Here is a 26797-nt window from a genome sequence, read left to right as displayed (position 1 = left end):
CGCTCATCATCGTCAGGTCCTCCTCCCTCGTCTCCCGGCGCAGCAGCACCTGTGGCTGCTGGCGGGTCGGTGTCACTGGTCCCGGCACCAAAAAGCCTCCACCTCCAGAGACTTCGACTGTTTTAATCGCTGCTTCTCAGCACCACCCGGGCGTTTCTTCCTCTGATCCATTTCCAAGTAGCGGACACAGTTTGGAAGACGCTCACTACCACCACACACTAACGTTACTACTGGCTCAGCAGCAGCCCGGCCCGCCCATCGATGTCCCGCCCCACCCTGGTTCGTGTCGTGATTGACAGCACTGTCAGCCTATGATTGATTGACAATGACAAACAATAGACCAATTATATGTGTCGATGCTGGGAACACACTGACAGCCCTCTGTAGCCAATTGGCCGCCCAATGGGAGGGAATTTAGAGAAGAAGAAAAAACAAAAAAAAAACATAGCGGACCGGCCCACATTGGGTCAACGGCCCACCGGGACATGCCCGGTATGCCAGATGGCCAGTCCACCCCTGCCGGTCGCCATTAGGCGCCTGTAACATTAGATCAAGTGATGTCTAACTGAAAAAGTTGGGCATCATCTATGACTGTTTCCTGTCCGGAAAATGTAATCTTTCATGCAATATGCTGTTGGGAAACCTTTTGCCCTGGCATTTAAGTGGATGCCACTTGAAAAGCACCACCCATCCAAACACTGTTGTGGACCAAGTACACCCCATCATGGCAATGGCAATATCCTCCCCAGCAGGAAAATGTACCCTATCATGTGGTATGACCTAAGCCTTAGCTAGCCTTGCACAGAGCCATGGCTCCTGACATCAACACATACTTCAAGCCCCATTTGATTGATTTTCAAATGTGTTGGAGGTGATTACAGTGTTTCTGACACAAGAAACAGGATATTGATATTGTTGACAAAGCTCCTTTAAGTGTCCTTGTAAAATTGTAATTATTGAACTTCCTTGCTTCATCTCCAATCAGCTACAAGTAATGGAGCCTCAAAACCTTTACCAGGATCTACACAAAGCTGCATTTCAACTGTTTATAGTATGCATTAAATTAAACATCTGGCTAGTGATGGATACTAACCCGCATATGGAAGTGGCAGAACAGCTGACTTTGACCTGACATTGATGCTGGTGGTCATGCAGACCAGTTGAGCTGATGGCTTTTGGCCAAGTCTGAGATAAATGTATCTGATCAGTGAAGAGACCGGGAAGTGGATCTTTTACAGATGCCCACTGTACAAGGTCATGCCCCATACTACGAGACTGGCGCTAATTAGAGAAGAAAAAAAGTTTTGCATAATTTAATCATTAGCTCACTCTCTTGTGCGAGTCAGGCAGACGTTAAGAGAAAAGAAGCAATGTGAAGTGATACTTAAGTATCCAGGCTTAAGGAAATTAGGAGGCGGGGAGAAGCACTGCTGCAACTGAGAGCTGAGAATACTCCATCTAGTTCAGAGACCTGAGGCCTGTGCCACTAAGCAAGTTCAACATCACCAGGATATGTTTCCGTTCAACAACAACACAATCACACTAAGTGCACTAAGTGGTCACACAAAGGTGGTCCACAGCTAGCCATGAATGTGTTCATATAATTGACTAAAAATCATTAACTATGTGAATACTTAAATTAATAGACTTAGAATATCACTGTGCCATCTTAAGGGCACAATTAGATCTGACTATAATTAAATTTGTGGGTAGCACTTAACATTACAGCACTGTAATAACATGCTAATAGTGTGATAATAGTTTGGTAATAATGAGGTAATAGTTAGGTGACACCATGTAATTACCAAAGTAATAAGCAGATAATAGCTTATGTTCCAAACAGATATACCCATTGTTAATACCAAGCTATTATGTGGTTATTACTTTGGTAATTACATAGTGTTGCCGAACTATTTCTTCATTGTTACCAAACTATTACCACACTATTAGCATGTTATTACTGTGCTGTAATGTAAAGTGCTACCCATTTGTGTTTTCCATTAAATTAATGTGTTGCTTCGTAGGTTTTTCTTATGACATGTGTATGGCAGTATTAGCTTTTGTCCTTTCAGCTGCAACCCCTGCGGTGCCAAACACACACTCACTCTTGAACATAACCAGCCTGAAAACTTCACCCTTAAGTTACTTCCCTAACTCCATATTCTACTTCTTAGTACAGGCCTCAGTTCCCACACAGCTCTGGCAACACAGTTTAGTTTCATGACGACAAATTGAAGCATATTTTCATTTTCAGATGGGATGATTTGACCAGGAAGTTGATGAGCAAAACATTTGAGCTGAATCAGTTGAGCTGTGCCATCCAGTGCAGTCATGCCAAAGTAAGAGAGGTTTGGGCTAAGAATACAAACATGTTCTTGCATGATGGCCATTATCAGACGCACATTGGACAGTTTTGATATAAAGGATCCAATCTGATCCTTTTTAATACCTTTTAAAACCTGGTTGCTTCATTACCCACAATACAACTTAACTGTCAACAGTTTGGTCAGTGATTGGGGTGTACTATCTATCTATCCATCTATCTATCCATCTATCCATCTATCTATCTATCTATCTATCTATCTATCTATCTATCTATCCATCCATCCATCCATCCATCCATCGTGGTTTGGCTTTAAATAACCTTGTTACCTACTTCAGTTATGTTATGTCCATGACGTAACTTTACATTATTAGTAAATGGAAACAACTCACCGTGTACTATTGGTTTCTAATGAGACATGAACAGCAGTCTCCTGGATGAAAGTCCTGTACTTCTTTAACTGACCATCCATCCATCCCCATATGCAGACTTTCTCTCTCTTCATGCCACTTCACCTGACTTTCTCGTTTTGCTTATTACAACTAACAGTAGAGGTCGCTGCCTAACAAATAATGTAAATATGGGTCCTAATGAGTTGCTTTTGCAGTTGACCTATATGGTTGTTTTTCTGATGAGGACAGGCTTCCTTTGACATGCAAGCAGACAAGCAGTTCCTCAACACTTAACATGTCAGTCAAAGGAGCTGACTTCTGAGAGTAAGAGCTAAAGATCCCCCTTTCAAAAGAAGCCCCAGTGAATGTTTAGCATTTTGCTGATGCATCAAAAACCAAGTGATGAGCTGCCCTGACCCTGTCCAAAAGCAACCTGCATATTTTGCTGAAACACTTGAATTACGACAAGCCAGCTCTGTCTGGAGACAAGCAAAGGCAGAAGAGATGGGTTCACCACTGAGGGAGACTGATTTAACAGACGGGGAGGTGGAGAAAGGCTTTCCTCCCTGTAACTTTAAAGGTTAAAAACCTCCCTCTATGAGGATAATCCTCATATTCCTTGTTTAGCCCTTAGGCACCCTTACAGCCAACACTCAAAGTTTGTTTTTAAGTCTAAGTATTACAGATGGAGGAGGCTGACAGATGTGAAATGCCAAGTTTGATGTATATGTAACCACAGAGAAGGGTTCTTGGTAATTAGACAGTTAGACTCCATTGTGATGAAGTAATATTTGGGGAGGTGATTAAGCTGTGTGTAGAATAGGAAACCCCCTGATGGAGTCTAGACACTGGTGGTGGTGATGATGGAGGAGGAAAGATCCTAGAGATCTGATGACAGGGGTCTGGTGAGTAGAACCTAGCCACTGGATGAAGAGCTGGAGGAGGATGGGGTGGAGGAGGGTCACACGAATGCCTGAAATGACAGCTGACAGCAGAAAGGAGAGCTGTTTTAAGTTTGACAGCAGAGACATGATTGGCTGGTTGAACTTACGCTGAGCTTCATTTGTCACAGTTAACTGTCTTGTTTTCACTCCAGTTTTTCATGAGTTAAAACAAATCTCTCAATCTGTTTTGGGTACTTAGTTTCACTATTCCCTTCACTACAACACCCCTGCTCCTGATGTTACTGCAAGCCTCTTACTGCTTGTCGATTTTTTAAGTCATCTTTTGAAAGCAGAAAAATAACAACAAACAACACAAACACAGCAGGGTTTACATATTATACCATGAAAATGTCCCAAAACCAAATGTTCCATGTGCAAAGTACATGTTTCACTTGTGCAAAGCATGTGTTCCATATATATCACCCATGTTGAATCTTACATGTGAACATGTGTCTTTGCACATGTGAAGTTAATGTGGTTTCAAGATAAAAGTACATCAGCAAGGTACAATCAACAAACAAACAAGCTAACAAACTAGCATGTACAGTACAAAGTTTGGTCAACTCACCTTTAAAGTGTCTGGGTCCAGACAGAATGTCCACTTGATCCATTTCAGAAACATATTGAGTCCAAAAGACTGTGTTCATGATTAAATGGTGACAAAATAGCAAAAAACTGCACTCACAGATTGTTATTCATGCTTTTTTTCACAGCAGATGTCATTATATCCTAGGTGCGTCTCATTTCTCGTACTTGTCATTTCTCTCGCTCCTTGCTTCAACCACAAGTCGTTCCTGTCTGCCATCTTGTAGGCCGTCCCTCTTATTTGTGCTCCAAGGGACAAGGAGCGACCTCTGAGGAGCAATGAGTGAGGACACACGAGAGCTGCCTTCACTTAAGTCTTTTACTGGCCGACACGCCCCCTTAGTTATTGTTTGGATGCTGCAGGGGATCAGACTGATCTGATACATTACAACATCACTGGAGTTTCATTCATTCCTGAGCGTCAGGTTTCATTTCATCTCAATTGATGAGTCCAGATTTACAGTTCCAGAGTGATGGGTGCATCAGGGTAAGAAGAGAGGCGGATGAAGTCATGGACCCATCATGCCTAGTGCCTAGCGTACAAGCCTGTGGCAGTGTTATGATCTGGGGTTGATTCAGTTGGTCATGTCTATGTTCAGCAACGTTATGTGCCCAAAAAAATATCATAAATGTAATAAATCTAATTAATGAAGAAAACATTACATTACCTGCACTGTAAGAAACAGTGTAAGTGTCTCTTTCCATTAAGACAACTGTGCGCAGTTACACACGTGGCGCATCAGTTTATTGATTATTTAAATCTCTCAATGACTGTGTTGAAATTATATATATATAATATATAGATTATGGCATTTTTGGGGGGCTGTGTGCTGACAGAAATTCATCTGACGTCTCTACAGCTGTCAGAGCAGACTGTGAGCTGATCCAGCTGTGATCAGCTGCAGCCGTCATCAGAAACGAACATCGCTTCACTTGAAACTTCAGAAGAAAGGACGTCTCATTTCTCTTAAAACATATTTCCTCGTCTCCTCTCTCCTCCCGTGGTTTCCTTGTGCCTCTCCATGAATCTTTGGTGGGAGGGACTAAGACACAAGGAAAAGACGTAAGTGAGGGAAATGTGGATGCAATTTAGGTGAAATTGGATGCACCCCGTGAGATGGCAGCCGTTTGACAGCTCATTTGAACACGTAGGATCTTCTATACCCACCGGGGAGCCTACAACAGCCAATGAGTGATCATGTAGACAAGTGACCCACAAACTTCTTTCTCGTCTCTCCCGAGCAGCTTATATGTCAGCCTCCAGATGATTGATGCATTATGTAGCCAGTGACATTTCCAATCCAGCAATATATAGTTTATATCAGTTTTTAAAGCCCTAAATTTAAAAATTATGGAAGTTTATGTAGTTTTATGTGTTTTGATGACTGCAGACTAAATTACAACCAACCACTGAAATGAGCACAGTCTTATTATTCTATGCTGGATGTTGTTATTGAAGTTGTTATTTTCAGGATATTGCTCATGCTCACAGCTCTGCTGAAAATCCCAGCTGAGACCGTCTTATTATTAAGTTGAGTGCTGTACCAACTCTTTCAACTCTTCAGTTAAAGGGGTAGCACAGGTTTACAGGAGCAGTAGACACACAGCTACAGTTTGAGTATTTATATTGACTTTGGATTTTGTTTTTTTTGGTTGACTTCAATTTATTACTACTGTACCAAAGATAGGGGCCGGGGACATCATCATCAAATTGCGGACTGTCATGTACTGATCAGCAATAACAATTAGCTACCTAGCTAGTTAGCTACAGAGACATCAGCAAACTAGTAGCCTAAAGTTGCAAAAAGGACCATAATACATTGAAATGACGTAGTTCTTATAACCCTGAGTTTACAATGATGTCTCCTCAACACACACACTCACATTCTCACAATGTTTGCTCTTGAATTTCAGGTATAGCTTTTTTTAATTTTTACTTTTTTTTACAGCCTATCGTTGTCAGGTATACCTCAACACTCTGCCATAAATAATACTTTTTGTTTGGGTGTAGCTTAACGGCACCAAAGGTTACATTTTCTTTAACCCTGTTTTGTTGAATAGTAAATAAACTAATAATAATAAAAAAATAAACCATAAACCTTGAGCTCTTTGGTCCTCTTGGTGTACTGTGCACAGTGCTGTAGAGCACTGGCTTACTACATATGAAACTTGGAAGTCAGAGAGTTTTAACATTTGTTCTTTTCAGTAGTGGCATTTACAAGGTTAATATGTGTATGTGTGGTAGGGAGAGCGAGAGACAGTGTCTTGTAGCTATATGTGGCTATGTATGTTTTTCTTGCTGTTTTCTTCCTAGCTGGGCATTGATATTCAGATATATATCAGCAGCTAGATGCAAAGCTAACAAGCTGGTTTATTCCCCCCTCTGGGTGCATGTTATTTATGAACACACAAGCATGAATAAATGTCATTTCATGTCTATTTTTGAATTTTCTGGAGCCACCGGCTAAATAAGAAGCAGATTGTCGAACAATGCAGATATGGATAAAATGCAATTTCTGGTTTTCCCTGCAGTATGGAGTAAGAAATAAATGAGTGTTAGTCTTAGTGAAAGCTCAAAGGCTTGGGGTTTTCCAATTTACAGAATACAGCCAATTACAGTTCAATTGAACCAGAATAAAAATCGTGATTCAACCTTTTAAAACACTACTGTGTTTTAATAAAGCTGTGTTGCTATACTTTCTCTAAAATCAAGTCAAGTCGATTTCTATATATAATGCCAATTCTCTACAAAAGTTTAAAATTTACAGTATCAGTTCTCTCAAAATGTATGTCATTGAAACAGCAATGGTATTATAACTGAAACATTCCTAACTTAATCAATATTGAATTGAATTGGATCAAATTGAATGGAACACAGACCTTGTGATTTGGAATGGAAATGATTCAGGAAATCAGCAGCAATACCCAGGTAATTCAACTCATACTGTTTTAATTGAAAACTTTTTTTTATCTCTCCTTCTTATTTTCTCTTTCTTTATAGTTTCATCTTGCATCACCACCTATAAGAAAACTCCTCCACCAGTGCCACCCCGGACCTCCACCTGCTCAACTGCCTCCAAGCCCTACATCTCAATCACAGCACAGAGCAGCACAGAGTCAGCACAGGTACTGGACAAAGACTAATCTGCCCCTCATGTAGTGTTAGATCATCAGAACATCTGTTGGTTAAATTATGTACCAAATGGGTAAGGCCAAAACTACCTTGAGAGCTTATACCTCAGCTCTGGAGGTTCAGACTCCTGCTCCCCGATGCGTGTCCTTTTCCAAAAATACAAAGACGAGAAAATTCTATGTGCTGTATCGTGGGCAACTGCACGTTTCAGTTTTTTTTAAGCTGTTTCACCTCTCATCCAAGAGGCTTCCCTTGGAGGTGAGGCTCTCACCTTGGATGAGAGGTGAAACATCTTCAAGAAACTGAAACACATCCAGTTGCCTATGATATAGCACTTAGAATTACCATGACCTGGATGACTGAGAACCTTCATTAACAAAGACAAGAAAACTAAAGAAAGAAACAATGTTATGTTATTATAACAAGACAGACGTTAAAAGATTTCTTAAGAACATCAGTAGTAGCAATCAGCACTGCACTGCCAAGTCAATTATGATTAGGTTAAAACCAAGCTAGTTCTTAAAAACAACATTCTCTCTCTTATGAATGTAAAGTTTACAGTACAAATCATTCTCACAGAGTTTAATACACTGCTATGTAGCGAATACTACAAGTTTGTCTTGAAAGCAATGTTCCATTTCTGTAACTGACCAGGATGCATACATGGAAGAGGAGGGACCCAGAGGTGACATGACCATCCAATCAGGGCTCAGTAACTCAACAGAAAGCATTGACAGCATGAAGGCGTTGACAGCTGCCATAGAAGCTGCTAATGCACAGGTTAGTGCTTTTTTTATTCCTTGTTTAACTGTAAAGTGTATTATCAGTGGACAGATCAACATTTGCTTTGTGCCACCCAGAAATGTTTCTATTTATATAAACAGGTTTTATTGTTTTTCTGAATATTGAATTCACAATGGACTTAATGTTTGGACCTGTGTAGGTCCATGGGCCTGCCAGCCAACATGTCAGTAACAGCACCATGACAGTCAGCACCCCAACCCCAATTTTGACAAGGAGGCCAGTTGTTGAGGACCACCGGGATGATTACAGGAAAGAAGCACTCAGGAAGGGGAAATGTCTCTCCATAGGCATCCAGGTATTTATGAGACAGCAGTGGAGATCAAGAGAAACAGAGGAAACGATGGGTTTATTTTACATTTTCATTTAACCCTGATTTGCTCCTGCTGACAATCAGAGAAGAAATCTGGGCGGAGAACTTGGTCTTTACCAAATAGTAGTCTTCAGTGTAGGCTGGAATCAAGAAATAGGCTCAAAGAAGATCACTGGAGAGGGGCAAAGTCTGGTACAAAGGAGTTTATTGGGTTTTAAGAGGCAGCAACACCAACAAACAGTGAGTTCTAACTAGACAAGTTCTCTCTGTACTCCTGTTTTTCATGCTGAAGGGTCTCCACCTATTTCTTAAACACCTGCCCCTGAGGGCCAATTCTAATGGTGGATGACATCACCTGATTTGTCTATGGCCCTTCTCATTGGTTAACCTTTCTCTCACACCAAACGCCTGCCTCCATTAGCTTTGTACATTAGCCAATAGTATCTTTCCTAAAAACTATAAAAGGTGTGGTCAGTATATGATTAAACTCTTGACCCCCCGAAGAAGTGCACTGTAAGCACTTGTGGCTGGTGTGATCATTCGCTTGCATGATCAGTGTAAATCAATCAGTGCTGCCCTTCGTATGATGTAACTGATAGATTTAATCATGTAGTTGCAGTTGGCACTCGCATTTCCACTTTAGACAAAAAGAAGCCAAACACAGTTTTTTGATATTCCATGCTTTGATTTTATTATTAGTCATCATTATAAGAGATTTACACTGTCTCTTGTAGGTGGATGGACCAGAGGAGATTCCAGATCCAGAGGACCCATCCAAGTTCACCTCTGTAGGGGTGCAAGTGGAGGATGACAGAGGGTGAGGCATACTTGTCTCTTTATTCATCATCTTTTCTTTTTCTTTTGTTGACCTTTAACTTGGTATATACTTTAGCATTTAATATGTATAGAACATACAAACAAGGCTGGACATTTGGTTTCAGACCAAGCAAGAAAAACACATATATCTATAAATGTAGCTACTGTAGCACATCTAAAGAATTACCATCCTTGCAGCGAGTGGGCGTTCAGTTTGAATGTTGACCCCCAGGTTCTGCTGCAGGACTGTTTGTATCTAAGCGTGTTTCATCCAGCAGTGCAAGACTTTGCCCAGTAGTAAATGTATGCAGTGAATGACATCAGTATGTCTGCACTTCACTGGTAACCTGTTCTTCGGTAGCCTTGTCGCAGTGGCAGCATGCTAAGCAAAGTAGTCCAAATGTCCCCCTTCTCAACAACATCTTCTAGCTCCTCCTGGGAGATCCAAGGAAATCCACAAGCCATATGAGAGATATAGTGTCTCCACCTTGTTTTATATCTCTTACTACTTGGCCTAGAAAACCTCCAATAAGAGGCACCAAGGAGTCAGACTTAACAGATGCCAAAACCAACTGACCTGGCTGCTTTCGGCTTTCGACCCAAAGGAGCTCCATCCTTATATCTGAGCTCTTTACCCTACCTAACCAGCCTAAACCCATTTGAGCCGCTTGTATCCACTTGTTTTTTCAGTCACTACTCAAATCTCAGGACCATAGGTAAGTGTTGGAATGTAGATTGCTAAATCAAGAGCTTCGTCTTTAGGCTCAGCTCTCCTGTCACCACAATGGTCCAGTACAACATCAGTATCAACACCTGTTGATGCTGCACCAACCTGTCTGTCGATCTCATGCTCTGTTGTACCCTCGCTTGTGAACAAGACCTTGAGATATTTGAACTAATTCAACTTTGGGTAACAACTCACTCCCAACCTAGTGGGAGCAGTACTCATGGTGCACCTTGAGAACCCATCCATGCAGATCACAAACAGATTCAGTAACAACGGATTACTGGATGATCCAGCAGCAACGGAAATTCTGTTTGACTTCCTGCCAAGAATATGGACACAGCTCTCACTCAATTTATATGTGAACTGAATGACTCATAGCAGCAGCCATGAAAAAACATACTCCTGCAGCTCCCTGACCAGGGGTATGGTTTAGGCTTTCCAGAGTCTTTTAACTCTGCATCCTCCACAGAGTACATTCTAGTTGGGTTCAGTACTTCTTCAAAGTGCTCTTTCCACTTCCTTATAGTATTGCCAGTCAAGGTCCAAAGTTCTCTGCTGGGAGGTCCGAAGGACCCCAACCAGAGATTTGGAGAGGGCCATCACCACAGAAATATGAGTGTGCTACTAATAAATCCTTCATCTTTCATCTTGAAATTGTTGCCTGGAAGCAAAGAAAAAAAATCTTGGTGTTAAGTATTTACTGTTAGTCTCCCTCTTCAGGTATCGTCGGTTCCAGCGCTCCAACAGTGTGACAGCAGCTGTACAGGTAAGCTTCCACTGCTGCTGTTTGTTATCAAGTGACTCAGCTCAAATCATTGCCTCCTCCAAGTCACTCAGGTGTTTTCCATGTCTGTTCACTGTTTATAAATTAACAAAAGATTGGAAAGGAGATTTTTATAGATCCAGTGTGGAGGATTTAGGGACAGAATTGGATTATCATATTCATAATCAAATTTTCATTAGTGTATAATCACTTAAAACTAAGAAATATATTTTTGCAGTCTTTGAATGAACCTTTATCTACAGAGGGAGCGGGTCCTCTTTCACAGTGTCTGCCATGTCGCACCACCATATTTCCACAGTAGCCCAGAACGGACAAACCACAAACAAACAAACACTTACTCTAGAGAGCGTCTTTAGCGTTTTTTTTTTTGTATTTTTGAGGAAAATTGAGGTGAGGAGTCTTCAGCTGTTTTCAATCTGCAACCACACTGTTAGATGTCACTAAATCCTACAAATTGCCCCTTAATGAAATTCAGTGGAAGTTAAGCCTTGGGCTTATGAAAAGGGTTTAGTTTTGGTGTGTATCCAGATCCAAGGTCTGTTTTTTAAGGGATTTATTAACAGTGTGTAACAATTAAGAAATCCATTGTCTCTTGACCTACTGCATTTACTTCAACGGAAGTTATTTTGAACTAAATCCAGAACCAGTAGCCAATAATAAAAAAATAACTGATAATATTTTCTGTTGATAAATTATAGTTTGTATGATTGTGCAACCTTGGCAGAAGTGTGCATGCCCAGATTATTCTCTTGGAAAAAATATATTTTCTGTGCAATATTTATTTTCATGAATGCTGCAGTTTTGTGTGTCTTCTTGTTTTTTAGAGTTAACCACTGTGTGGGTCCCATCATATTAATTAGTGTTTGAAGAATGAGGCTATTTCATTGAACTCCCAGAATCACAAAAGTATTATATAGTGTATACTGTATATGTATAGTATTGTCGACAGATCCTTTTAAGAGATCCTTACATACTCAAAGATGACCTTTTCTTTCCAGGCAGACATTAAATGTCTTCCTCATTGTGATAATTCTAATAAAATTCCTTGAAACTACATTGAACTTCCCAGTGAACCCAGTGGTGGAGATATTTTCCTTGTAAAGCTTTCAGACACTGTTTATGAAGCTGTGGTCAGTAAGGGGAACATTTGGTCTCTACATGTGTACAGAAGCCATAGAAAACTTTGAAACATGTCAAAATAATAACAAGATTCTTGGCTGTCAATCTCTGAGAGATCACAGAGTTGTCAAGTATTACTGATCAAATTTGTGTCCATGCTGAGCGCAGCCAATGACTAAGATCACAGTTTTTTTTTTTTCCAAATGTAGAAGTATAAATATACATGACCAAGCTTGTTACTCAAATAAAGGACTGCTTAGACATTCTTCGTTGCTTTTTAAAAAGTAATACATTAATTTTACTCCCAGTAGAAAGTCATTCCTTACACTGCACGTTACATTACTTTTGTGTTACTCCATAATGTTGCCTGAGAGACATTGTCACATTAATTTCCAGTTAAAAATATATTGTAAACTTGTCTACATATCAGCACAAATCCCTATCCTTATAAGGAGGACATACACAAGATTTTTCGTTTATCCTTTCTCATACTATTAGATGTTGACAAAATGACGGTAGAGTCAATTCATTCAAAGGTACATGTACAGTTGGCTACACACCATCTGGACAATATATCCCACATGCACAACGAGTCGTAAAGAGGTTTTACTGTAATTTTTGGTCACTATAAAGTCCTCTAAAACAATACTCTTCTCAGAAGATAACACAGTAACGTAACAAATGACTTTTTCATGGCAGTTATCTTGTAATGCAATGAGTTACTTTTAAAAGTAATGTTACCTAACATTGGCTATCAGAGTTGCAGTTATAAGGCTCTACCTGATCAGAGCAGATAGTCTGCTTGGATCCATTTGAGTATTAAACACAAAGACCAACAACAATGCAATGGAATTCTACCCAACCTAATTAAACTGAATATAATTTGGAGGCGATGTAAACCTTTCAAAAAACCATCTGCTCATTCAGTCACTTATTGAGATTTGTTTATTAATCCTTCCAGGCAGATCTGGACATGCCGGACATGCTGGACACCCCTCTAGACTCCCCGGACACTGACATGGAAGTCCTGTCATCTGGTGCCCTCTCTCGGCAATATTCTCGCGATGCCACCACCTCCACCGTCAGCATCCAGGGCTCAGGGAACCACTACCACGCCTGTGCCTCTGATGAATATGAGGATGTAGGCTTTGACCCGTCCATCCTCCCCCCTCCTGACCCCTGGATAGACAGTGTATCAGATGACCCACTTGATGTCAACTTCAATAGTTCTGCTATTTTGGAGGTATGTGGGAGCTGATTCAGTGACAGGTCTGAGGACTTTCTTACAAATACAGTCATCATGCCAGAAATACTCACTAATAAACTCCAGTCTACACACTTTCTACTTTTTCATAATGCTAAGTTCTTGTTAAAGCTGCATTAATGAATATTCTTATGGTATAAGTGGAAGATACAACACTGTTTAATGTGAAGGGGGTTGCTTGGAGACGGAATATTCATAACTCTGCAGTTAATCTCGATGGAGCTTTTTAAACCTCGTTCAACACAATGAAACCAATTCCTACAATATGTGGATCATTTACAAAACAAAGACCTGACCATTTTCATTCCTAATATCACAATTAATCATGATTAAATGATAATAGAAGGTGTTTTTTATTATTATTAACCCTTTGTCTATCTTAGGTGGTTCAAATAGTTATCAAATGCGAAAAGTGTAATGTGTAGCATAAGTGCAAACAAAAAGTTATGAAGAAATTACAGTTACAAAATAGCCATTGTTCTCATTGTCTCACTTAGGGGCCGATCACACAGAGACGCATTGCTAGAAAAGCGTTGCCAGTAAAGCTATAATTTTCCTAAGATACAGCACGCCTGCCACCCGCTCCTCTCCTGCGCTGTGCGTCACATCTTTTTATTGGTTTTAAAGGTTGAAAAATGTTCAGCTTTACAGCACTAGGCATAGGAGTCACACCATATTTCCCATTAATTACATATGATGGCCGGGTGTGCATGCAGCCACACTACACAGGCGCTCAATGCTGTTTTGTCCCAAAGACGCCTTCCGGAGGCCTTTTTAAAGCGACTGCACCTGTAGTGACTAGTCTCTGCGTGATCAGTCCCTAAAGCAACATGAAAAAACAGCTCTAGCGGTTTCAATACGTAGGATCATACAGAGGGTGCACTGAGCTGCTACAGAGTGCTACAAAAATGAGTCCTCAAATCCGGAAACAAGTTTGCATTTAGCAAAATCTTCAAGTCAATGGGTTTTTTAAATTAGCTTTTGTTTGATGCCTAAAAAAAGGTCTGTGGTTAAAATAGGCTAAGGAGAATTTCACATCAACATTAGAACGGGTTATTGTTAACAAGTTGCTAAATGAGGCTATAGAGGTTGGGAAATCAAATGTCATCACAACAAACATTAAGACTTTTCTACTCACCAGTCTGTCTTTACAGAAGACTTTGGTTACAGACTAGTCTAACTCTAACTTTACAAAGCGTACAGTGTTGTGTCAATTTATAGCAAAGTCTTTATAATACAGTTCAAGGAAGCAGTGAGAATGAGAGCCTCTGGAGTCTTGATCCAGTCATGTGTTTATGATAGCCTCTAAATGTTAGCTAATGCTAGCTTAGCTATCATTGCTATAACTAAACTGCTAAAGTGAAGAATTTCTTCTTCTTGCCTGTGAGTCAGTTACCTAACAGCTTCAGGTGAATTACCACCTCCTTCTGGACTGGAGGAGGCCGACCCTGATTTGCATGTAGCCGAGAAAATAAAGATGGCTTGCAATCAGATCTGTGATAAGGCCAAGACCCATCTTCAGTATCTGGCTCAGTGTCCAGAATCTCATCTAGATTTAATCCCAATATGAGAACATGCAAAGTTCAAGTTCACCACCAACTTTTCCAACTATATGATGTCAAGTAATCAAAATATATATAAATAGCATAAAATTAACAACAGGTATTCTGACCTTCAGATGTTGCTCTAGGATCTGTTGACGCCTGACGGTCACTTGTCATTTTTGGATGCAATTGTTACTCTAATTGAGTAATCAAATTATGAAAAAGATTAATAATGGATTACACCAAATGATAATAAAAATAATCTTAGTTGGTCTTTACTGTCAGATTCAAGTATCTAACTCTGCTCTCAGAGAGTGATTAAACTATTTCTCACAGCTTTCACACTTTATGCTCATTTATTGCTTCTGCTGTGTGTGTTTCTATTTGCATTCACACTGGCTCCGTAGAGAGTTCATTCAAAATGTGTTTTCAGGGTTATAATTTCTGTTAAAAATGTAGCTTGTTCTCATCATCAACGCCATTTGGTGTTGAAGATGAGAACTTAAATATTCAAGTGCTCTTTTAGATCACATAATCACAGCATTATGGAAAAAAAACTGTGTTCAGTGTACCAATAGTGGGATTTATCTATGTTGTATGTACACAAATGATTGGGGAATTAACGGAAATTCAAATCAATCAAAATAATGAATCTTGCTGAGTTATTTTTACATTTATAGAGATTTTTTTTTCTTGTGAAGTAGACACAGAGGCAAGCACATAGAATCACTAAGACTACTATGACTCTTTGTATGTGTATTCTAAACCTCAACAACTGCTTATTTTTCACTGGATTGGGTTGAAATATCTGAGAGACCCAAAGGAAACTTGGCAACATGTATTCATTTAAATAGCTGATGTAAATAAGAGTTATAGTCATCAAATTATTAAAAAAATAAATTTAAATTACTTATGTAAGTCTTCTTTTTTTTTCTTTCTTTCTTTTTTTTAACATAGAATCTGTCAATTTAAAAAATACATACCTCCACTTGTTTTCATTTTCTTGCAACAAAATTTGGATTCTGTGTAGTAATAAAATAGTTCTATCACATCTAGAAGTTGTTTAATCCTGTGAGTGCCATAGCTCTCGCTAAATATAGGTTCAGAGCTGAAAAACCCACTTTTTAAACATATTTTGACTTTAGATTTTTCTAAGGATTATTTTCATTTCCTTGAAACTTTTTTATGTGAATGTGTTAATATTTATTGCAAATATATAAAAAGATTCAAAGATGTTATATTACTCATTCATTGTTAATACATGGTTTCATAGGTATTTGTACCATGCTGACTTCAGAGTATACAGCCTGTCTTTGTGTGATACCTATCGAGCATGTTCATTGGGTTAGTCTTAGTTCCATAGCTAAATACACATAAACTATTTCATGATTTCAAGTTTCTGACATCAACTACTCAGTCAAACCTAAAATAAATAACTTATCTTGAGAAAGTTGGCTTCTTCTTTTTGAATTTTCCATGATCTTACTATCTCATCAAACTGCCTAATGATGAAATAAATTATGATTGCACTCTTACTTATAACATTTCATTCCATTTTGCAGTAATCCATCCAAACCTGTTTCAGGTGGGATTAGCCAAGAAATGCTTTATTGTTTTCAGTGCTACAAGTTGATTGTTTGAGAAATTAGTTAAGAGAAGTTTGACACTGTAAAAAATATACGTGTGAGCTAAAGAACTGAAATTAATATTATGTCCTGGTATACAGAACAAGATGACATCATCATGTATGTAGCAAACCAAACCATTACAAGTAAATTGCAAATTTCCTGAACCAAATGAAAAACAGACTCAGTACTTCTTTCTTTAAATTTAAATATTTTTCGTCCTTAACTGTGACAGTAGAGCAGTAATGTCATTATCAATCAGTCAGTCAATCAATCAATCAATCAATCAATCAATCAATCAATCAATCTTTATTTGTATTGTGCCAATTCACAACAAAAGTCATCTCATGACACTTTCCAAATTGAGCAGGTCTTAACCATACTCCTTAGCCCCATTCACACTGCCCTTTCAGTGGAAGAATCATGTGCCGATTCTCCGCATCGCCATCTGTGTCAAAGTTACAGATGCGGAGAGGGGGGACAGTTTCCTTTCGCATCTGATCTGCTGCTGAGCTGCAGCAGAGGCAAGCCGGGCGTCTGTGTGAATGGAAAAGCCAGAGGCACGGATCAGGGGTGTGAGGGTCTGATGGTGTTCACTGATGGTGTTCACAGTCTGACAGCTAAACAGATCCTTCACTCATCAAATAAAAGAGAAATGTCCCACACTTTAACCCACAAAGCATCATTACAGGACCAAACAACAGTAATGTAGTAACTGGTAGTGTCTTTGGCAACTTATGAGGAAAAAAATACCGCATCCATACGTGGAAAAAGCCTCTGTCATCCTGTCTGTCATTCTGTCTGTCATCCTGACTGTCATCCTGTCTGTCATCCTGTCTGTCATCATGACTGTCATCCTGACTGTCCTGCTGACTCCTTGTCACATTTCTGCCCGATAAACAGCGTCTGTCCCCGGCAGCAGAGCCAGGTGGCTCCCGCAGTTGAATGGCGGTGATTATGTGGCGCGATTCAGAGCAAAAAACTTTAACTCACCACGTCTTTGTCTCCTTCCACTATCGTGTTGATCTAATTACTGTCTCTGGCAACTTGTATTGAAAAAAATCACTGTGACGGTCAGTGAAGTTCCCCCCAGAAAACAGCATCCCTCCTCATGAGTAAAAGAGTCAGACAGGATCCTGTTTACTTATGTAATTATGTGATTTAGAGTGAAAAACATAACTTTGACACTTTCCACGATGCATTGTGGGTCAGGATCTCAATCCAACACATTATAACAGCATCCATATGATTATAAACAGTTGGCAGATACATGTTTAGATTAACAGGTGGAAACCGGAGGAAACGCGTTGAAAAAAAACACACAGATGTCAACATCATGATGTATTGAATTCAGTAGCAGAAAATTGCAGGCCATCCTGGTTTTTATATCCTTAATACATGCCTGAAGTTTAGCTAAGTGTCATTTTGCTTAATGAATAAGTACAATTGTGTATCATCTGCATAACAATGATAATTAATGGAGTGATTTCTAATGATATTCCCGAAAGGAACCTCTGGATCAAGTGTAGGCTTTTTAAGAAGCGGTTTAATTTCAGTTACTTTAAAGGACTGTGGTACATGTCCTGTTAATAGGGACAGATTGATCATGCCGAGTGTAGAGGTGCAAGTAAAGGTCGAGTCTCTTTAAGCAATTTAGTTGGGATTGGGTCTAACAGACACGTTGATGGTTTAGATGAAGAAATTTAGCTGGTGAAGGTCAATGATAGAAAAGAATTATAGATATATATATATGGTTTTACAGCTGATTTAAAGTGTACATAAGCTTATACTGTAATAAAAAGCCAGGATTCTTAGAAAATGACAAATTACACAATTGTATTCTTTAAATTAAATATTATAAAACTTAATTTCAGGAATGTTGATCTTGTAAATTGATGTAACATCAATCACAACAGGTAACATAGCATTAACTTTTAAGGCATATATGATGTTTTAAGTTTTTTCCACATAACTGGCTTTTACAAACTACCTCTGCAGGTGTGTCTCTACATGTTGTGAACATCTGATTGTTTGAATGGCAGGTGGTGCAGCGATCAGTGTGTCAGAGAGATGGACGCTGGTTTCTGAAGCTGCTGCAGGCAGAGACTGACCGACTGGAGGGATGGTGTCGACAGATGGAGCTCGACCAGCGGGAGAATGCCCTGCCTGAAGATAGTATGTATTTGTGTTTGTGTGTATTCATCATGTTGAGGTTCTGCGGATGTACCTTCATACCTGGGCTCTTCAGAAAAGCTCTTGAGGTCTAAATGGTTCAGTGTGGCACTAAACCTTTTGTCAGTTGCCTAACAATTGTGTCGTCATGTGTTAAACACAAATCAGGCACCAAGAAGAACCATAGTCCATGTATTATACATCAGCACATATTTAGATGCTGTGTCCTTGGTAAGCAGGAAAATTAAATGTGCTTTAACAGTTGTGTGCATTTTCTCAAGAACGGATTGTCTGTGTCTGTGCTTATAGTCCTCGGAAAGATGAGGAGTGCTATAGGAAGTGCTCAGCTCCTGATATCCCAGAAGTTCCAACAGTTCAGGGAGCTGTGTGAGGAGAATCTGGTGAGTCTGGAACACCCTCACTCATTTCTTTTTACCAGATGTCTACTTCCCTTTTCTTTTCTTTTTTTAAATTTTATTTTCATTTCACAATAATTCAGCACAAAAGACAGCGAAAATATCTATCTTGATACAGTATCAGTGACAGAGTGACTGTACAGTTTTTTTTGTTTTTTTTACCCATATCCCTACCCTCCCCATATTTCCCAAAGAAAAAGAAAAAGAGAAGGGAGAGAAAAAAAAGAATACAAACACATCAAGAGAAAATGAAAATAGATAATAAATAAATAAAAAAGCAACAACACATATTCACTGATATCAGTGGAGTATTTGCACATATATGTACATACATGCCCATACATACACATATGCATGCCCATAGGCCCTACATGTACACATACCTATACATCCCCATATATACAGGCTACACATATACATACATATTTACATACTCATACATACACATAGTGTACATTTTATGTTAAGGTCTACCTAGCTATGTAAGACACAGATTCGGGGTTAAACTAAGCTAATCATTAGTCCCCTTTAGAAAATTTTTCCAAACTTGAAAGTAATGGAAGCTAAAATTCTTGAAAAATATGACCACAATTATATTTTTCCAAGGTTAATCTTTCTAATGGTAAAAATACTGAAATCTGATCCATGAAAACCTTAAAGGTTGGAGGGGAATCATCTTTCCAAAATAAGAGTATACATTTCTTAGCGAAGTATGTAATCATAATTAATATCCTGCATTTTTTCCTATCTAACTGAAGATTCAACGTATTATTTAACAAATACAAACTGGGGCTTAATTCGAATTTTATTTTCAAAACAGATTGTGTGAAGGAATGAATTGAGTTCCAGAAACTTTGTAAAAGATCACATTCCCAAAACATGCATACATGTTCCATCCATCCTTTTACATCTAGGACATTTTGCCGAAATATCCTTTGAGATTTTGTGCATTTTTGTCGGTGTTAGATATAGTTTATGAATGAATTTAAAATTAGATTCCTTAATTTTGTTGCTAGTAAATGGGAAATGTGTTCTTTCGCAGATAATTAACAAGGTATTTTCTTCAAAGATCATCCCTAGCTCCTTCTCCCGTATCTTCATTAGTATCTGGAAAGATGACTGACCTCCTCTTGAGAGAGTATTATACAATTCACGTATCTTCCCCTTTATTGTCTCTGAGGACATTAATGTATCTTCTATCTTAGATAGTCCAAACTGCAATTTGTTCACTGTAATAAGTGAATGAGCAAGACTCCAAATTTGTAAATATTTAAAAAAGTCTTTGTTGGGTATGTTGTATTCCGATCTTAAGTCAATAAATGATTTTAATTGCGTGTTCAGTTTAAATTGTCTAATTGTCCAATTTAAGTCTTTAAATTGTATTGTTGTTTGTCCATTCCCCTATGTTGATCGTTGTTTGAATGTTCAGATCTGGATTTTGACAAATAGGGGAGTTAATAGAGGTACAAGAGGTGATACCATATTTTTTCCTACAGTCTTTCCATAGTAGAGTATTAAGAACAGAGAAACATTTGTCCATTTTTTTAATCTTTTCAAAGTGATTTATAAATAAGAGAGAAACCAGGGGCAGAGGTTTAAACAACTCTGCTTCCATCTGAACCCACAGGGACTCCTGTCTCCCCATTATCCATGATACCATGTTCCTTAACTGGGGTGCCCAAAGGTAATATTGCAGATTAGGGAGACCAAGACCTCCCATGGATTCCAGCTTCATGAGGGTCATTAGACTGATCCTAGGTTTCTTATTGCTCCAAATTAATTTTGAGATGCAGCAATTTAATGATTAAAAAACATCCACAGCTAAGAAACATGGTAACATCTGGAAGAGGAAGTTAAATCTCGGGAGAACATTCATTCTGATAACATTTATTCGTCCTAATAGTGATAGTGGTAGGGAGGACCATTTTAACAAGTCTGATTTAATTAGTAATACTTATACCCAAATATTTAAAGCCTTCTGGTATCCATTGAAAGCAACAGGATGTAAGCTACTTCCCTTTTTTGATAATCAGTTTTTTGACCCTCTAGATATCAAACACAAAGGCCCAATCTTACTACACCCTTGCCCCTACCACTTAGCCACTTTGTGCCAGCTTTAATCAAATTGTGGGTTACAGTGGATGTTTAGTATGCCTGCTTACACAGACCTGTGTTTGTTACACCAATAGAATGAACTGTTCTCGAAAATTGGTATCAAAGTATACCTCCAAAAGTTTTATTTTACACGTATTGTGTAATAATGCAACGGAGGAATGATGAATACGTGTAAATAAACACAAACAGTAGAAATAATTTCAGTCTTTACAATTTTAACAACTTGAATGAATGAATGAATGAATTTGCATAAAAAGAAATTCAATATATAAAATAAACAACAGAAGAAGAATAAATACTGCCCCTATTCTTTCGACAAGTGGCTGGAAATTACAAATAACTCCTCTATTATCATTGCAGAATGGCAGGTTAGGAGCACTGGTTGCTAATGTTAGCCTATAAAGCATCATTAGTTACCAGGTAATGAAGCAGTGTTCTTTTTTAGTTGATGACTTGATATGTAGCATGAAGTTGTGAACAAATTGAATTGCGTCCATGCTTTTCTATCTCCATCAGATAAATCAGGCAAATGGCATTGTGATAATACCAGGATTGGCATGGTAACACAAGAGAAATCACCAGAGCTGAAGATGGCATATTGGAAATGTCTGGTCACATCTGTTTACATGAGCACAAACAACAGCTGATGACATATGAGGGTTTTGAACAGTTCATAGGGGACATAAGAGATGTTAACCACTACACCTTATGCTACTGTGTTCTGAGGGGCAAGGGGGCACTACATCTTTCTTCATATCTCAGCCATGCTAGCTGATGGCTTTGTCGGCCTTTCAGTAGGTCAGCCCAGACTGTCATATCTCAATAACTGCTGGATGGCTGGATGGAATTTGTTACAGATATTCATGATCCCCAGAGGGTACTGGTGTATCAGGTCTTCATTCACTGAAGATAATTAAATCAGTTTCCCCAATTGCATATTGGGTGAAAACCTTGTAAATCCAGTTCAGTTTTACGTTTGCTGCAGGACTGTATGTCTTAAGATAAGAACGTTTTCATTAAAACCTTTTCAACTCTTGGATTAATGCAATTTTTCAAACTTTATCAAACTAATTTTCACTACTGTCAAGATACTTTAAGTGCAGCCCCACAGTTACTCTCTCTATATATAAGACCATCCATGTATGGTGGTGTTTAACATGGTTTAAAAGCTCTTTAGCTATCTGAAGACATTAAAACATACTGAGTAGCAATATGAAATACACCCTTCAGGGCGGTAAGATAAATTTGACAAAACTTCTCACTTTTGATACACCAGTAATTAAATATACATATTATGTTTTGTATTCTATATTCTTTTGCAAACATGTTTTTAGCTACTCTACAAACAAAGCTGAAGATGACTGAATATATAAAGCTACTTTCATTCATTCTTCTCCACCTTCTCCTCTGTCTCTACTGTAATAGAACCCCAATGCCCACCCTCGACCTGTGGCCTCAGACCTGGCTGGATTCTGGGATATGCTTCAGCTTTCAATCGAGAACATAAGCCTCAAGTTTGATGAGCTTCACCAGCTCAGAGCCAACAACTGGAGACCCCTGGATCCACCTGAGAGAAAGGTATACACACAAACATCCAGTATGATGCCTGGCTGACTGCTTGACCATGATCTGAAAGGAACTTAGAGCCCAAGGATACTTGATTGTCGGGGACGATACCAGCTCAACACAAATGTATTTTTCCTGACCAAACATTTTCTTGCAATAAAGTGTCACAAATTTAGGATTAAGTTCTCACAGTGTGCTATGAATGCTGCTACACCCGGAAAGCAGATCAGAGAGTTGCACAATCTGTGTGCCTTTCTGTTTTTAATCTGATGGTATTTCTGGTCCTCAGGCTTTCTTTGAGATCAACAACCATTCTCAGAGACAGGTACAGATATGTTATATAGGTCCCACCCTAATGACATGTGTGATGATGTTCAGACAATAATCTTCCACCATTAGGGTGACTTAAAACTTTGAAAAAAGACAAGATACAGCCAATGAAATTACTTCAAAAGTGAAAAGAAACACTGATTCATACCACATATATTTTTTATAAATGCCCTCCCACATCTAATACAATCAGAATACAGCATAAAATGACAGAATAACTATGCCATATTATAATCACCCAAAGACATATACTGTACAGTTCATGTGGATACCACACTGGTTTCTATATGCCAGCTTGATGTCCATAGCTGGCTTTTTGCTGTATTTTCAAAGAGTAATTCAGCTTGATGAAGCAAGTCATTTTTGATTTATTGTTGATGACCGGTGACCAGATTGACATGTCTCTAAGTAGAGATCATAGTCTGACACAAATTGAGAATAAATACACCCCTTGCCTCGACCACTTAGCCCTTTACCCTTTGTTTTCGCGTACGTAGCTAGCTAACTAGCTAACGTTACATTGTTATTGCTGATTTGTGCATGACAGTCCCGCATTTTTACCTTTTTAAAAGTCGCATTTCCCCCTCTTTGATGGCATTTGACACCTGAAATCCAACTAAAGTCCAGCAGTGAAGTTGCTGCACTTGGTAATGCTCCTCTAATATCAGTGCAGACTGGAAGGGTAGGAGCATGGGTTGCTAATGTTAGCCTATAAAGCACTGGTAGTGGCCAGGTATTGAAGCAGTCTTCTTTTTTATTTGGTAACTTGATTGTTAGTGTGAAGTTGTCAGTGAATTAGAATTGTGTCCATGCTTTTCCATCTCCATCGGATACATTTTTATTTACGTTGGTTGTTATGGGCGACCTCTAGCAGCTGTAGTAATTGTTACAGCTGGAAAGCAGGAAGTGAGGAGAGGTAGTCTAAAGAGTGAAAAGTCTGTAAGGGAGGAGGCCCGAGATGGACATTCAGGATGGTTGGGACAGACTTTGATTCAAAAGACCGCTTTTCGGGTCCAGTGTGACACCATATGTCAACGGTGAGTCCTTTTAACTTACTAATGTAGTGAGGTCAAGTCATATACATAACGTAATGCAATATACTTAGGTAATGTAGGTACGTTGTAGGTAAGTTACAAAGATAGCGTAGCATTTTAACCCAAACTACAATGTTTTCCTAAACCAAAAACAAGTAGTTTTGTTGCCTAAAGCTTACCAAACTGTGACTGAAGACGAAGGTCCAGTACATTTGTCGCTGTTATGCAGGTATAGTTGCTGACACTCTACCTATTCAGTTGTTTAGGTATGAGGATGTGTTGGATAAATGGCAAATGGCATTGTAATAATACCAGGGTTGCCATGGTAACTCAAGAGAAATCATCACAACGCATACTGGAAATGCTCGGTCGTATCTGTTAACATAAACACCATCGATGATAGCTGATGACGTATGAGGGGTAGGGGTAAAAATTGGAAACCATCTGACACAGTGTGGCATTACATGAACTTGTAAGACTGCTATTATCAGGTAATGTGTGGGGGCCTTTACAGACCATGTTGTTGCTGAGGGATTCATATAAAATATGTCTGCTCCCCAAGAACAATTGTTTTAACTTCAATACACATCCTTTACGCTCTAAAGCTCTTTATTAGCTAATAATTAGATTGTAGTCACACCTGATGTTACTGGAAGGAAGCCTTCCTTGTTTGGCATGCAATAGTTACAGCAGTCATTCTGAATGATCAAATTTCTGCACAGTTTCCTCACACTGCCTTTAAATGGGGGTTTGGTGGTGAATTCATGTAGCAAGGGAACAAAAATAGCTTTTAGACACACTCAATTTATACCTACATGACCATGACAGAAGCAAAGAAAGCCTTTTTTTTTAGTCTTACATTATCACCTCCTCTCATGGTGCAGAGTTAGTGCATGATTGTCTGGCTTGGTCTCTATGGTGATACAGATACTCTTGCTTCTGCATATCTTTAAGTGTATCTGTCAATCTTTTTCAGATGTCTTCTGCCTGCTCTCTTTCGGCAGTATCTGTTGTGGCTTTGCATCGTTGTGAATACTGACTCTGCTGGCCTCCTCATTTGCTCTCATTGTTGTCTTTTTTTCTTTCTTGTGCTTTTTTTTGTGTTGACAGTGAAGGCGCTTGCAAACAGCCACGCATCAATCAGCATAACTGCAATGCCAACAACACCACAGGGCCTTGACACCTCTGGGCCTCCGTGGATCCATCATGTCTGTCTTTCCATCCATCACTCCATGCTTCCTTCTGGCCTTCCTTCCTTCCTTGCTTCTTTATGACGCCTGCAGCCGCCTTACCATGTGTGGCTTTTTGTCGTGTGTGTTGTAGCCACCAGTGTAAAGATAGAGAATGTTTCTTCTCCACAAACACATTTTTCAGCATGGAGCAGTTCACACAGAACAGAGGAGATACAATTAAAGAGACATACATTAACACTGAAACAGCTGATTAGAAGGAAAATAAAACCAAATATGTCAAAACAGCAATTAAAAAAAGTTATCGATGTATTTGAAAGCCTCAGATTGTTTAAGGTCATGTCACACACAAACACTTTTGACAGTAATGTACAGTAGATTGCATATAAGCATACGCTGATGTTGTATAGCAGAGAAAATGGAAACAATCCTGTCAAATAACGAACGTGTGAATCATCACTTGTAGGGAACACGTTTCCAAAATAAGAGCATGTGAAGTAGCTGCAGTATCATTGAAACAGTGTGTGATTAAGTATGTTAAAAAATCGTGGAAGTTGATCAAAAAAATTATTAAGCAGAATGTCTAATTCAGCTTACCCCTTCTTTACTTAGAGTATACATGGTCATGTACATGTGCACAGGCATACATTAAAGCAAAAGCTTACTGGGTAACACAATAACCATCAGAAATCAATGGTGAGTTTGTAGTTTACTATGAAATGCTTTATAAACCAATTATCAAGCTGTTGAAAACGTTTGTTAAAATATCGGTTGCAACTTCACAATAATCAATGTCTTTAGAAATGGTTTATTAAGTAAAGTATTTCATTGTTTCAGTCAAATAACTCTGAGCTAAAGTTTAATCAACGCTAGATTTACCATTTATTAATGATGGTTATTATAGTGTTACCATCTACTGAATTAAAGGTGGCAGTTCCAATGGGCATCACAGACATATGCACACATACACACACACACACACAGAAAAATAGGTCTGTCTTTTTCCTGAAATGTTCTCCCCTCCCCCCCTACCGTCCTCTCCCACCAGGAGAGGCGTCTTCCACCTCCAGTGCCAAAAAAGCCACCCAAGGGCCCCCACCACCACCCGCCTCTGGCCAGAGATCGTTCACTGGAGAGCTCAGAGAAACAGCGGCAGGAGGCCAGGAAGCGCCTGATGGCTGCCAAAAGAGCTGCGTCCGTACGGCAAAACTCAGCCACGGAGAGCGCTGACAGCATTGAGATCTACATACCTGAGGCTCAGACACGGCTATGAGGACATTACCAGGGGCACACACAGGGTTGACAAGCAGTACTGAAACACACACACCAAACACAACACAACAGAAAAATGTATGGTTGTCCACACCAACGCACAGTAGGGGTGTAACTGAATTAGAAGCATTATTTGGATATGCACATCTTGTGACTTGAGTCATTGCACTTTTGTTTTAGATATAGCTGCATCACTGTACACAAAGCAGCACAGAATAATAGCATGTCAGGCTGTAAACTTTTACAAAGTAAGTTTTGTCTGAAAATGACTGAACGACTGAATCAATTGACTATAACCTGGCAGGGCTGTCCAAACCTCTGATCCACCAAGA

The 26797-nt window shown here is 39.1% G+C and overlaps 1 protein-coding gene across 1 annotated transcript in view; it reads left to right on the top strand.

The window, feature by feature from the left end:
• LOC141016480 (disks large-associated protein 1-like) overlaps positions 1-26466 on the top strand; it is a 60143-nt gene extending 33677 nt beyond the window's left edge. Inside the window, exons 6-15 of the mRNA XM_073490865.1 lie at positions 7246-7370; positions 8032-8157; positions 8321-8476; positions 9226-9308; positions 10755-10800; positions 12899-13150; positions 18413-18545; positions 18852-18943; positions 22499-22651; positions 26242-26466. Of these exons, the coding sequence (XP_073346966.1) occupies positions 7246-7370; positions 8032-8157; positions 8321-8476; positions 9226-9308; positions 10755-10800; positions 12899-13150; positions 18413-18545; positions 18852-18943; positions 22499-22651; positions 26242-26466 (1391 nt within the window). The remainder of the gene's footprint in view (positions 1-7245; positions 7371-8031; positions 8158-8320; positions 8477-9225; positions 9309-10754; positions 10801-12898; positions 13151-18412; positions 18546-18851; positions 18944-22498; positions 22652-26241) is intronic.
• Positions 26467-26797: the final 331 nt, after the last annotated feature.

Source organism: Pagrus major, chromosome 21 (assembly GCF_040436345.1).
Source record: "Pagrus major chromosome 21, Pma_NU_1.0".
NCBI classification, from domain to species: domain Eukaryota; kingdom Metazoa; phylum Chordata; class Actinopteri; order Spariformes; family Sparidae; genus Pagrus; species Pagrus major.
Note: the sequence above shows the minus strand (reverse complement) of the source record. Positions and strands in the feature narration are given on the sequence as shown.